General features: G+C 39.9%; 1 protein-coding gene across 3 annotated transcripts in view; it reads right to left on the reverse strand.

The window, feature by feature from the left end:
• Positions 1 to 13,464, reverse strand: part of CEMIP2 (cell migration inducing hyaluronidase 2) — an 81,331-nt gene that overhangs the window by 53,652 nt on the left and 14,215 nt on the right. Inside the window, exons 2-4 of one of the 3 annotated variants that reach the window (XM_055578294.1) lie at positions 9,702 to 10,044; positions 2,993 to 3,133; positions 1,868 to 2,429 (exon numbers count right to left, since the gene is read on the reverse strand). In XM_055578294.1, coding sequence (XP_055434269.1) covers positions 1,868 to 2,429; positions 2,993 to 3,133; positions 9,702 to 10,032 — 1,034 coding nt within the window. In that variant the 5' untranslated portion in view covers positions 10,033 to 10,044. Of the gene's footprint in view, positions 1 to 1,867; positions 2,430 to 2,992; positions 3,134 to 9,701; positions 10,045 to 13,464 lie in introns of those variants that run through there. The other 2 variants (XM_055578296.1, XM_055578297.1) reach the window with 2 other exon arrangements.

The following is a 13,464-nucleotide window of genomic DNA, read 5'->3' on the forward strand; positions in this document are numbered from 1 at the left end:
AGGAATTTGAAAACAATAGGGAGAAGATTACCCCAAAAGTTAAACAAAACATTCAGAGCTAATGATCACACAAATCTAGAACAATAATGACATAAAGAAAGCAGACCATGCTTTCACTCCTAGGTCTGTCAATTACAGAAATACCTGCACGTGAGCATGAAGAGAAGCTCCAGTACTTTGGCCACCTGATGCAAAGAGTTAACTCATTAGAAAAGACTGTTGCTGGGCAAGACTGGGAGCAAGAAAAGAAGGGGCTGACAGAGAATGAGATGATTGGATGACATCACTGACTCAATGGACATGAGTTTGAGCAAACTCCGGGAGAGAGTGAAGGACAGGGACGCCTGCATACTGCAGTTCATGGGATGGCAGAGTGGGACATGACTTAGCGACTGAACAACAACAAATACTCCCTGTGTGAGTAAAAAGAATTTTAAAACCATTACAGACCCTTTTTATTCACTAATTTTTGTCTTAACTTTCTCTACAACTTCTACAGATAATATTCCATTCCAACACTGACCAAAGGAAAAAATAATAACTAGATAAATCAACCATCAAAGGAAAAAAAAAGAGAAACTAGATCATTTCAACATGCCAGTTTTGAAGTTCTCTAACTTTTCACTGCAGATATCCCCTGACTTTATTGTGAACAGTAAGCAGAAAACTTCTGTTTTCTTTGTAAATGTTGAGCCAGCTACTTCCCCAGAACTGCATTAAGAAATCATGATTAACCAGAATATGGCACAAGAACACAAGAATAAATTGTAGGAATGAATACTACTATTTGGATGAACTTCTTAGCCCTCCAACTTGTGCCAGGGTCTCACAGGACAGTGCCAATCAAACAAGATTCAAATTAAAGGATTCAAAAAACAAAAGAAAAAAAAGAGAAAGAAAGAAAAGAAAAAGAAACCTGTGCATGTTCTACCCCTCTTCAGGCTTTTAAGACAACTTTTACACCTTAGCTCAGAATGGGGCCCTAAGCCCTGCCATCCCTGGGATTCTCCAGGCAAGAACACTGGAGTGGGTTGCCATTTCCTCCTCCAATGCATGAAAGTGCAAAGTGAAAGTGAAGTTGCTCAGCCGTGTCCAACTCTTAGCGACCCCATGGACTGCAGCCCACCAGGCTCCTCCATCCATGGGATTTTCCAGGCAAGAGTACTGGAGTGGGGTGCCATTGCCTTCTCCCTTCCAACTCATAAGGTGCCTCAATTAGCCTGAATTTCATATGATCTTCAGAAGATACTATAAGAAGGAAGTCAATTTCCTTAAACTGATTGTTTTTCAGAACCACACTCCTGTTCTTAATTTTTCACAAGTTCAATGCTAAGATTCACAAAGTGTTTCGTAAACCAAAGCTTAGAAAGGAGCTTTGTAACCAGTATTCTGTCCTCCAATTCAAAGCAAGAGGCAACCAGACTTCCAAATTGTAGTGGCCATTCTGACACCTGACTTTCTCCATCACACTCTCCTCTCACACAGACACAGATTCTAATATGCAGGGGGAAGGAAAGTAAAAAAAAGATATGTATGGGGCTTCTCTGGTAGTCCAGTGGTTGGGAGTCCACCTGCCAACAAGGGGAACATGGGTTTGATCCCTGGTCCAGGAGGATCCCACCAGCCAAGGGGCAACTGGGCCCTCAAGCCGCAACTACTGAGCCTGAGGGCCCTAGAGTCCATGCTCCGCAACAAGAGAAGCCACCACAATGAGAAACCCAAGCACCACAGCTAGAGAGCAGCTTAGGCTCGCCACAACTAGAGAAAGCCCTTGCAGCAAGGAAGACCCAGCACAGTCAAAAATAAATAAATAAAAAATTGTAAAATATATCTTCATGCTAAAAAAAAAAAAGATATGCATGCCCACCTGTAGCCCAGCCCTTGGATCAGCTTACTTCCCAGCCGGTCCTGGATCATTTGTATGGTTCCTTGTAAGAGGCTTTTAACAGCTGAATCTCCAACAGCTATGGCAACAATCCGTCCTGGATCCTGGTCTCTCAGGAATTTCTGAAGTCGCCTACTTTCATTTTGGGATTCATGGGTATCAAATCTCTCAATTTCCAAAATTTTGGCTGTGTCTTGATCAATGACCCTCACATTGAGGCCCCTGGAAAAGTCCTTTTTAAAGGCATAGGAGCCAAAGGTCAAGCCTGAAGAATTCAGAGTTCTCACCAACAATGTCCATGATGCCTTCTGTGTCCCATGTAATTCCAGTGTCCCGCCGGCTTCCACACCAATAAATTTTTTGCCAAATGTTGGCATACTTTCACCTTCATCTGACTTGCCATACAAGGCAATTGTCGCTTTGGATTTATAGCGGCATTTTTCTGCTCCAATATGAAGCGCCCCACCATCCTTGATCAGGATGTAACGAGTCCTCAAAGTAATATTTCTGGATCCGTCTTTATCATCCCCAAATACAAGCAGTCCTGCAGGGAATAACACTAAGTAAGCCAGTTTCTGAAATATCTTTCTAAGATACAGAAAAATAGCTTTCATCTTAAGAGGGGAAAAAAGCACTTCCGCAGTTGGGAAAAAGAATTTACTAAAAGTCCGCTTAGAAAATTGAATCTGTTTTAAAAACAAAGAAGTGGAGAATTCATATCTCAACACCTAAACATGCCCATATGTAAGAATTTCAATCCATTCACTTTAAAGGTAAATCATTTCTAGAAAAATATCTAAGACTCTACAAATCTGAATCTCATTTTTACCTATATTAACCTACATTAATTCTCTCATCACTCTCCATAGTTGTAACAAAGATTTAGCTATGAGAGATGACCTTCTGGAGCTCTTTCTTTCTGTATAAATCAACGGTCTTGATTTGAGTGATTTCTAAGGCCCTTCTCGCTGTTGAATTCTACGGTTCTAACTTAGGAATCTTTCCTGTCTCCAGTTAGAGTGACACCACATTCTAAATGCCAACAATAGTTTTCTACATAAAGAACATCAAATGTTGCTGTTCCCATAGACAGGGACCGTTACTTACCTCCATCCTGAATAACTATCGAATTCACTGTGGCATCTGAGGTCAGACGAAACATATCTCCTTCCTTGATAACAACTTGTTTTGCAGAATCTTGTCCTGGATCCCAGTTCCTGAGACGGGGGTTTTGATCTGGGCAATTCTCTATAATACAAAGCAACATCAATACCCCATTAAACCAGCAAGACACAAAAATACCTTTATATTTGTGTACAAATTCAAGTACTGCTGTTGTTTATTGCAACTTACAAGTAATGGGCTGACATATTTTAATTTCTTTCCATAACGATGGAATTCCTACCCCATCCCACCAAGCAGAGCTATGTCAAATCCTTTACTTCCTCAAAACATAAAAAAGGTTTCACCACAAAAGCAAGTTGCTGCCATCTAGTTTGGGTCAGAGTCCAGTACAAACAGAGTTTCCCTGAACTATCTACTCTGGAAACAAATCAACAGTAAGAGGCAAAACTCTGAATTGTGTTTAGAAAATAAAATAAGTTCACAACATACTGATAGATTAAAAATTAAAAAAAAAAAAAAACAAACAGGAAAATTGCTAAGCAATATGTATATTAGGTCTTCCCAGATTCCTTCCTATGCATGGTGAATCATAAAGCAGGTGATAATGGGACTTCCTTCATCACAAAGGCAGCTGCTGATAAATAGCGGTATCTTCAGACATGTACATTTCCCCAACAAAACTGCAAGAGGCAAATGGTCAAAAACATGACTTCTCATTTTCAGAGATGAGGAAAATACAGATTAGAGAAGCCAAACCCAAGACTACTCAGCAAGTTGAGTGATATGAAAGTTCCCCTTTAAGAAATGAGGTTTACTTTCCTTGCAGTGTTCCTTTGCTACAATTTGCCTCTTGAATAGATGATGATGAAAATACAAAAAGTATTTTGCATTGCCAAAGCTATTTAATGCATGAGACCTTTCATTTCTGCTATAATTTGGAAGAGGGAGGAAAAAAATATCACACCAATTTTTTAAAATTTATTTTTAATGTTAGGATAATTACAATATTGAGTTGATTTCTCCCATACATCAACATGGATCAGCCACAGATATACATATGTCCAACAAATTCCCACTGACTATTTTACATATGTTAGTGTATATATTCGGAGAAGGCACTGGCACCCCACTCCAGTACTCTTGCCTGGAAAATCCCATGGACGGAGGAGCCTGGTGGGCTGCAGTCCATGGGGTCGCTAAGAGTCGGACACGACTGAGCGACTTCACTTTCACTTTTCACTTTCATGCATCGGAGAAGGAAATGGCAACCCACTCCAGTGTTCTTGCCTGGAGAATCTCAGGGACGGGAGCCTCGTGGGCTGCTGTCTATGGGGTCACACAGAGTCAGACACAACTGAAGCAACTTAGCAGCAGCAGCAGCAGCAGTGTATATGTTTTCATGCTACTCTCTCCATTATCACATCAATTTTGACCAATTAATGACCAAGTATAATTATAGAGGACCAATTTGTCCACTCTGGACTAGATAGTGTAAAATTCATAAAGTTTATAATACATAAAGTTTAGAATGAGCTCACAGCCCTTAGAGTATATAATCTTGTTTTGTATGAAATAATACTGAAAAATATGGTAGTTTCTTTAGATGCAAAAAAGCTCAGAGAAAGGAGAGGTGGTGCTAGAGTAACTGAGAGAGCTTCAATGGAGCAGACCTAGACCCCCAAAGAGTGGACAGAATTTAAATAAGAGGGGCATGAAGGGGAGATATGAATACTAGAGATGCAAATATCCCTTGTGGTCCAAGTCCATTTGGTTGCTCATTTAGAATAGCCAGATGTCACCTACATTTAAACTAAGCAAAGATTAGAAAGGACAGGATACACTTGTATGAAGGTGGAAGGTATATACTACAGGATAATGCGAGAAAAAGTAGAGATACTGCATACATCACAAAGATATAGTTTTTTATAGGAAGTAAATTGTGATTCCTCATTTTGAACTTGCACACCACTAATGCAAACATCTATTTCTAAGCATTCCTGTTGGTTTATGCTTTCTCTTTGAGGTGATAGTAACCACTACCATTAAAATTAGTCCTACTAGGTAAGACCTTGGCAATTACTTCATGGAATTAATTTCTGTCCTAACAGCTTCATAATCATTGATATTTAATTCTGATAAATCAATGATCATCACTAATATACTAAGAATAGTCAAACTTTTCAAAGAAACAAGAAATGTCTTGAATTCATTCTGACTTAATATTGAGGATTTCTTGAGCTTTTCTTGTACCTCCCTCTCTACCCATAAAACATTTAACTGGAATTCTCCATCATATCACAAGCAAATGTAGGTCCCAAGAAACAAGCAATGGACCCAGTTAGAGAAGAAAATTCAGAAGGAATCTAATCTCAAAAGATCTAAAGCCTACTATAATAATTATATAATTTCCCTTAATTGTTTATAAATATTTATAATATTTATATTATATTCACTAAAAATTTTTTATCACCCAAAATTCCAATCTGTTTTTTTCCAGTAAAGTACATTTAATGAGAAAACATGTAGTCTGCAGAAAGCATCAAAAAATAGCTTAGCCAGCCCCATCTTCTTGGCTGCCCATTTATTGAATAGTGGGATCCATTATTAAAGTTATGTAACAGCAGTAACCACAGTAGGGCTGATTCTGAAATATTTCAGCACCAGATCTTTCCACTGATATTCTGCCCTTATACTGCCAAAATGTGAAACTAAAAAATGTTGAGTCAAGGAACCACATCACCAATTCACTGTCTTAGCTGGAATATGAAAATGTCAATTAAAGCCACAGATTTTAGCTCTGATTTTCCATAATCTAGCATCCATTTACTGCAGATTGCTTGGAAAGAATGAATCAACAGCAGTGAACATAGTTATTTCTCTGGAGAAAAGAGGAAAGAAAGTCAATGGTATGTGCAATGAAAAGCAATGTTGCAAGTTCTTTATGTGGTCCACTGGCTTGGCCAACAAAGATGTTGAGAGACACCTCAACATCACTCGGTCATACTGAATGAAGTAGAAGTCAGAAAGAGAAAAACAAATATTTTATATTAACACAAAACATAGAATCTAGAAAAAAAGGCATAGAGGGACTTATTTGCAAAGCAGAAATAGAGACATACCAAGGTAGCAAGGTAGGGTGGGATGGACTGGGAGACTGGGATTGACATACATACATTACAATGTATAAAACAGATAACTAATGAGAACCAACTGTATAGCAAAAGGAACTCTACTTAATGCTCTATGGTGACCTAAATGGGAAGGAAATCCAAGGAAGAGGGAATACATGTATACATATGGCTGATTCACTTTGCTGTACAGCAGAAACTAATAACTAACACATTATAAAGCAATTACACTCAAAAAAAAAAACAAAAACACATATACATTAAAAAAATAAAAAGTCAAATGAACATCTCTCTTACTTCAGGTCTACTTTTTTACAAGTATTGACATTATCTCCCCCTAAACCTTAAAGTCTTTAAGACCCTTAAATCACCCATGAAAACTAAATAGACTAATGTTTCTAAAGTCTTATAACCAGTAAGTGAAAGTGTACTAGTGACTCAGTAATGTTCAACTCTTTGCAACCCCATGGACTGTATCCCGCCAAGATCCTCTGTCCATGGAATTCTCCAGGCAAGAATACTGGAGTGGGTAGCCATTCACTTCTCCAGAGGATCTTCTCAACCCAGGGATCAAACCCAGGTCTCATGCATAGCAAGCAGATTCTTTACCATCTGATTCATTCCAGGGAAGCCTATAACTAGTAAAGGAAAGTAAAGGAAAGTGAAGTCGCTCAGTCGTGTCCAACTCTTTGTGACCCCAGGGACTACAGCTACCAAGCTCCTCTGTCCATGGGATTTTCCAGGCAATAGTACTGGAGTGGATTGCCATTTTTCTCAAATGTTAACATCCATTTAAGAAGGCACTAATTCACCTAGAGCCAGACATCCTGGAGTGTGAAGTCAAGTGGGCCTTAGAAAGCATCGCTATGAACATAGCTAGTGGAGGTGATGGAATTCCAGTTGAGCTATTTCAAATCCTGAAAGATGATGCTGTGAAAGTGCTGTACTCAATATGCCAGCAAATTTGGAAAACTCAGCAGAGGCCACAGGACTGGAAAAGGTCAGTTTTCATTCTAATCCCAAAGAAAGACAATGCCAAAGAATGCTCAAACTACCACACAATTGCACTCATCTCACATGCTAGTAAAGTAATGCGCAAAATTCTCCAAGCCGGGCTTCAGCAATACGTGAACCGTGAACTTCCAGATGTTCAAGCTGGTTTTAGAAAAGGCAGAGGAAACAGATCAAATTGCCAACATCCACTGGATCATGCAAAAAGCAAGAGAGTTCCAGAAAAATATCTATTTCTGCTTTATTGACTATGCCAAAGCCTTTGACTGTGTGGATCACAAGAAACTGTGGAAAATACTGAAAGAGATGGGAATACAAGACCATCTGACCTGCCTCTTGAGAAACCTATATGCAGGTCAGGAAGCAACAGTTAGAACTGGACATGGAACAACAGACTGGTTCCAAAGAGGAAAAGGAGAACGTCAAGGCTGTATATTGTCACCCTGCTTATTTAACTTCTATGCAGAGTACATCATGAGAAACGCTGGGCTGGAAGAAGCACAAGCTGGAATCAAGATTGCCAGGAGAAATATCAATAACCTCACATATGCAGATGACACCACCCTTATGGCAGAAAGTAAAGAGGAATTAAAAAGCCTCTTGATGAAGGTGAAAGAGGAGAGTGAAAAAGTTGGCTTAAAGCTCAACATTCAGAAAACTAAGATCATGGCATCTGGTCCCATCACTTCATGGGAAATAGATGGGGAAACAGTGGAAACAGCGTCAGACTTTATTTTTCTGGGCTCCAAAATCACTGGAGATGGTGACTGCAGCCATGAAATTAAAAGACACTTACTCCTTGGAAGGAAAGTTATGACCAACCTAGATAGCATATTGAAAAGCAGAGACATTACTTTTCCAACAAAGGTCCATCTAGTTAAAGCTATGGTTTTTCCAGTGGTCATGTATGGATGTGAGGGTTGGACTGTGAAGAAAGCTGAGCACCAAAGAATTGATGCTTTTGAACTGTGGTGTTGAAGAAGACTCTTGAGAGTCCCTTGGACTGCAAGGAGATCCAACCAGTTCATTTTAAAGGAGATCAGTCCTAGGTGTTCATCGGAAGGACTGATGCTAAAGCTGAAACTCCAGTACTTTGGCCACCTCATGCGAAGAGTTGACTCATTGGAAAAGACTCTGATGCTGGGAGGGATTGGGGGCAGGAGGAGAAGGGGACGACAGAGGATGAAATGGCTGGATGGCATCACTGACTCGATGGACGTGAGTTTGAGTAAACTCCGGGAGTTGGTGATGGACAGGGAGGCCTGGTGTGCTGCGACTCATGGGATCACAAAGAGTCAGACACGACTGAGCGACTGAACTGAACGGAATTCAACAAAAGTCTGTTGTAGACGATAAAAAAATGCAGACCAATATGGTGCTAATCCTGGTGGCCTAGTCTGCTTTCTCCACAGCTTTGAGCCCTTTGATTTTTAGAGATGGATGGGATGTATTATAAGGCCAGTCTTTATTGCTACTGGGGTTTCCCAGGTGGCTCAGAGGCAAATAATTTGCCTGCCAATGAAGGAGATGCTGGAGATGTAGGTTCGATCCCTGGATTGGGAAGATCCCTGAAGGAGGAAATGTCATCCCACTCCAGTATTCTTGCCTGGGAAATCTCATGGACAGAGAAGCCTGGCGGGCTACAGTCCATAGTGTTGTAAAGAGTCAGGCACGACTAAGCACACACACATTTTACCAATACTATATTGAGACTGACTGACAATATCATTCAAAGTACTGCTATGTTACCAACTCAAAAAGCAAAAAGCATATTAGAAATTAAAATCTTCCTAAATGAAGTTTAACTATGAAGCCAAGTGTATCAGAACTTATACCTACTAATGGATATTTTCCTTTAAGGATACACGTTATTCCTCAAAAAATACTGGGAGCTTCTCTTTTGGAACTGTCCCCTCAACTGGTTTCAAATGGCAGAACACAAATCCTATCGCTTTCACTTTTTTCCCCAATTAAATGTACTTTATCACTGCATTTAGTAATTCTTAAGACTTCCCTGGTGGCTCAGACGGTAAAGCGTCTGTCTACAATGTGGGAGACCTGGCTTCGATCCCTGGGTTGGGAAGTTCCCTGGAGAAGGAAATGGCAACCCACTCCAGTACTCTTGCTTAGAAAATCCCATGGACAGAGGAGCCTGGTGTCCATGGGATCGCAAAGAGTCGGACACGACTGAGCAACTTCACTTTCACTTTTAGTAATTCTTATTACTAAAAACTTGTGGCAATCTGAAAATTTACTACAAAAGATGAAATTGTGCCGCCACAAGATTTCAGGAAAGACTCTTAATATTACTGTTTTGAAAAGAAATGTTCCAAGAAGGTCTTGAGCCCTGGGATAAAGTGGCAAAATGGAAAGGAAGAGCAATCTTTTATCATTTTCAATGGATTCCTTTAACAATTGTTCTCATTCATAAGAAGTTATAGCTCCTATTACCTAATTATATATAAGTTAGCTAGAGCCAAGTTAAGATAACAAAAGATTTTTCAGAGTTTATTCTATTTCCTTCCCTTCCTTCTTCTCCTATATGCACTCACCATCTGGAGCATATTTTGAGGATATTCCTAAAATGACTGCAAGTGCAACAAAAAATGAAAAACTAGTAATAGCAAAGCAAATGAAAGTATTTTTGTGCCTCTTCTGCTTTCGGCGCTCTCTCTGGACTTGCTGTTCCTCAGATGAAAAAGCAAAGCTGGCCTGGGCTTCCTGACGGATGGAGGTAAATTTGGCTGAAGCTTGGCTCTTTGGAGGAGGAGGGGGACGCAGTGGGACAACCTTCCCTGGAACATAGCCAGATGAACGATGGCTGTTTCCATTCTGAGGTTGCAGGAAAGCAGGGGAGTGTCCCCTGGAATTAGTGGCATGCATGATACACTGTCACTGTGAAAAGAAACAGAAAAAAAAAATTTAGGCTCAGAAATGTGAGAACTGTAATGCCTTTTAGTGTGGTAAAATATATATAACATGAAACTTAGCATTTTAACCATTTATAAATGTATAATCCAGCGGCATTAAGCACATTCACAATGTTGTACAACCATCACAATCATCCATTTCCAGGGCATTTTCATCATCCCAAACAGAAACTCTGTACCCATGAAGCAAAAACATTTCCCTCCTTCTCCCCAGTCACCACTGTAATGACTTTTTTGAAAATATCAAGTCAGCTGACATCCTGATATATTAAACTATGTCAACAATCACCTTCAGTGATCTACTTCTAATGCCACTGCTTCTCCACCCTACACACTATAATCACCTGATAATGTTAATGCCCAATGCCATACCCCAAATATTGTCAGGAGGCAAGCAACCATAGCTTTTAAATGACACAGATTTTCTAATGGGCATCTCGGTTGAAAACCACTGTTCTAGGGCAGCTTTTCTCAACTGTGCATAACATTCACAAGAGAAGCTTGTTAAAGAGGTATATTCCTAGGCTCTCCACCCCACTGATTCTGGCTCAGTGGGTGGAAAGTGGGCCCTGGAGTTTATATTTTTAACATGTACCTTGGTGACACTGAATCAGGTGTTCACCCTTGAGTATAATTACTGTAAAGCTCTTCAAATTGAAGTTAAAGTCTATCTGTCAAATGAGGACCACAAGGTGGTCCTAACAAGTTCCAACAGGCAAGCAGACATGTTTCAGTTCAGTTCAGTTCAGTTACTCAGTGGTGTCTAACTCTTTGCAACACCATGGACTGCAGCACACTAGGCCTCCCTGTCCATCACCAACTCCTGGATGGAGCTTGCTCAAACTCATGTCCATTGAGTCAGTGATGCCATACAACCATCTCATCCTCTGTCATCCCGTTCTCCTCCTGCCTTCAATCTTTCCCAACATCAGGGTCTTTTCAAATGAGTCAGTTCTTTCATCAGGTGGCCATAGTAATGGAGTTTCAGCTTCAGCATCAGTCCTTTTAATAAATATTCAGGACTGATTTCCTTTAGGAAGGACTGGTTGGATCTCCTTGCAGTCCAAGGGACTCTCAAGAGTCTTCTCCAAAACCACAGTTGAAGAGCATCAATTCTTCTCTGCTCAGCTTTCTTTATGGTCCAGCTCTCACATCCATACATGACTACTGGGAAAAACCAAAGCTTTGACCAGACGGACATCTGTTGGCAAAGTAATGTCTGCTTTTTAACACACTATCTAGGTTGGTCATAACTTTTCTTCCAAAGAGGAAGCATCTTTTAATGTCATGGCTATAGTCACCATCTGCAGTGATTTTGGAGCCCCCCAAAATAAAGTCTATCACTGTTTCCATTGTTTCCCTATCTATTTGCCATGGAGTGATGGGACTGGATGCCATGATCGTCCTTAATGTTGAGTTTTAAGTCAGCATGTTCACTTTCTTCTTTTACCTTTATTGAGAGGCTCTTTAGTTCCTCTTCACTTTCTGCCATAAGGGTGGTGTCATCTTGAGGTTATTGATATTTCTCTCTGCAATCTTGATTCCAGCTTGTGCTTCATCTAGCCTGGCATTTTGCATAATGTATTCTGCATAGAAGTTAAATAAGCAGGGTGATAATATACAGCCTTGACATATTCCTTTCCCAATTTGGAACCAGTCATTGTTCCATGTTCCATTCTAACTATTGCTTCTTGACCTGCATACACATTTCTCAGGAGGCAGGTAATGTGGTCTGGTATTCCCATCTCTTTCAGAATTTTCCATAGTTTGTTGTGATCCACACAGTCAAAGGCTTTGGCATAGTCAATAAAGCAGAAATAGATGTTTTTCTGGAATTCTCTTGCTTTTTCTATGATCCAGTGGATGTTGGCAATTTGATCTCTGGTTCCCCTGCCTTTTCTAAATCCAGCTTGGACATTTGGAAGTTCACGATTCACGTACTGTTGAAGCCTGGCTTGGAGAATTTTGAGCATTATTTTACTAGCGTGTGAGATGAGTGCAACTGTGCGGTAGTTTGAGCATTCTTTGGCATTGTCTTTCTTTGAGAATGGAATGAAAACTGACCTTTTCCAGTCCTGTGGCCACTGCTGAGTTTTCCAAATTTGCTGGCCAACTGAGTGCAGCACTTTCACAGCATCATCTTTTAGGATTTGAAGTAGCTCTGCTGGAATTCCATCACCTCCACTAGTTTTGTTCGTAGTGATACTTAAGGCCTACTTGACTTCACACTGCAGGATGTCTGGCTTTAGGTGAGTGATCACATCCTTGTTGTTATCTTGGTAATATAACTTCTTTTTAACCATGCTATCACTTAATAGCCTGTGAATTCACTTAATGAGAAAGTCTATACTATCTTTTTAAATACTGAAATTTTGTTTAAAAAAATAGCAGGCATTCAAATATCATGTTTAAGATGGTTCTAAAAAATAGTGAACTCCGGGAGTTGGTGATGGACAGGGAGGCCTGGCGTGCTGTGATTCATGGGGTCGCAGAGAGTCAGACACGACTGCGTGACTGAACTGAACTGAACTGAACATTGCTAGAGCACTTCTTACGTGGTCCTGTTCTAAACACCTTATATGTGTTAACTCACCTAACACATTTAATCCAACAAATCTATGAGTAGGTGCCATTATCCCCATTTTACACACCAGAAAACTGAGGACTAGAAAAGTTAATTAGCTAGTTTACAGAGAACCAGGACTTGAACCTAAGAATGTTGACTAACAATTACACTAAGGTGTCTTCCAAAACACTTGAGAGACAGTAATTTCAAAGAATCCATTCTGCAAGGGTATAACCAGAACTGTGTTGAGTCTGAAAGGGCACTTTAGTATTCTCAGAACTTCTTCATGCAGAAGTCTACCAGACTATATATGATTCTTTCTAATCTAAGAGAACCTGACACAAATGCAAAAAGGCAGTCCTTTTTACTTTCTATATTCTTTATATTAAGCATTTAGTTTTTGAATAAAAGAATAAGTTTTAAATGAAACCTGACTCCAATTTTGTCAAATGAAAGAGAAGGGGGCCAGGAGGGAGAAAAAAAGAAAGAATGGAAGAAGGGAGGGAGGAGGGAAAAGCGAAAGAAGCCTTGTCATTTAATGTTCTTACTGCAACAGCTGTGGATAAATAAGAAACATGATGTTCACTACTTCCCCTCCTTAACAACTATAGCATCTCAGAGTCACCTGACTTCATTCAATACTCTTACAATTAATCCCCCTCATCCCCTGCCAAAACAACAAAAAAGGGTACCTCTAAACTGCTCTAAACTACAGCAAATCCACTAAACACAAAATGTGACCAATTAAAGAAGCCACAAATAAGTGTTCCCAGGACCCAAACAACCTGGAAATTAATGGGGACAGAAAGGGAATCTAAT

This window comes from Bubalus kerabau, chromosome 4 (assembly GCF_029407905.1).
Source record: "Bubalus kerabau isolate K-KA32 ecotype Philippines breed swamp buffalo chromosome 4, PCC_UOA_SB_1v2, whole genome shotgun sequence".
NCBI lineage: Eukaryota > Metazoa > Chordata > Mammalia > Artiodactyla > Bovidae > Bubalus > Bubalus kerabau.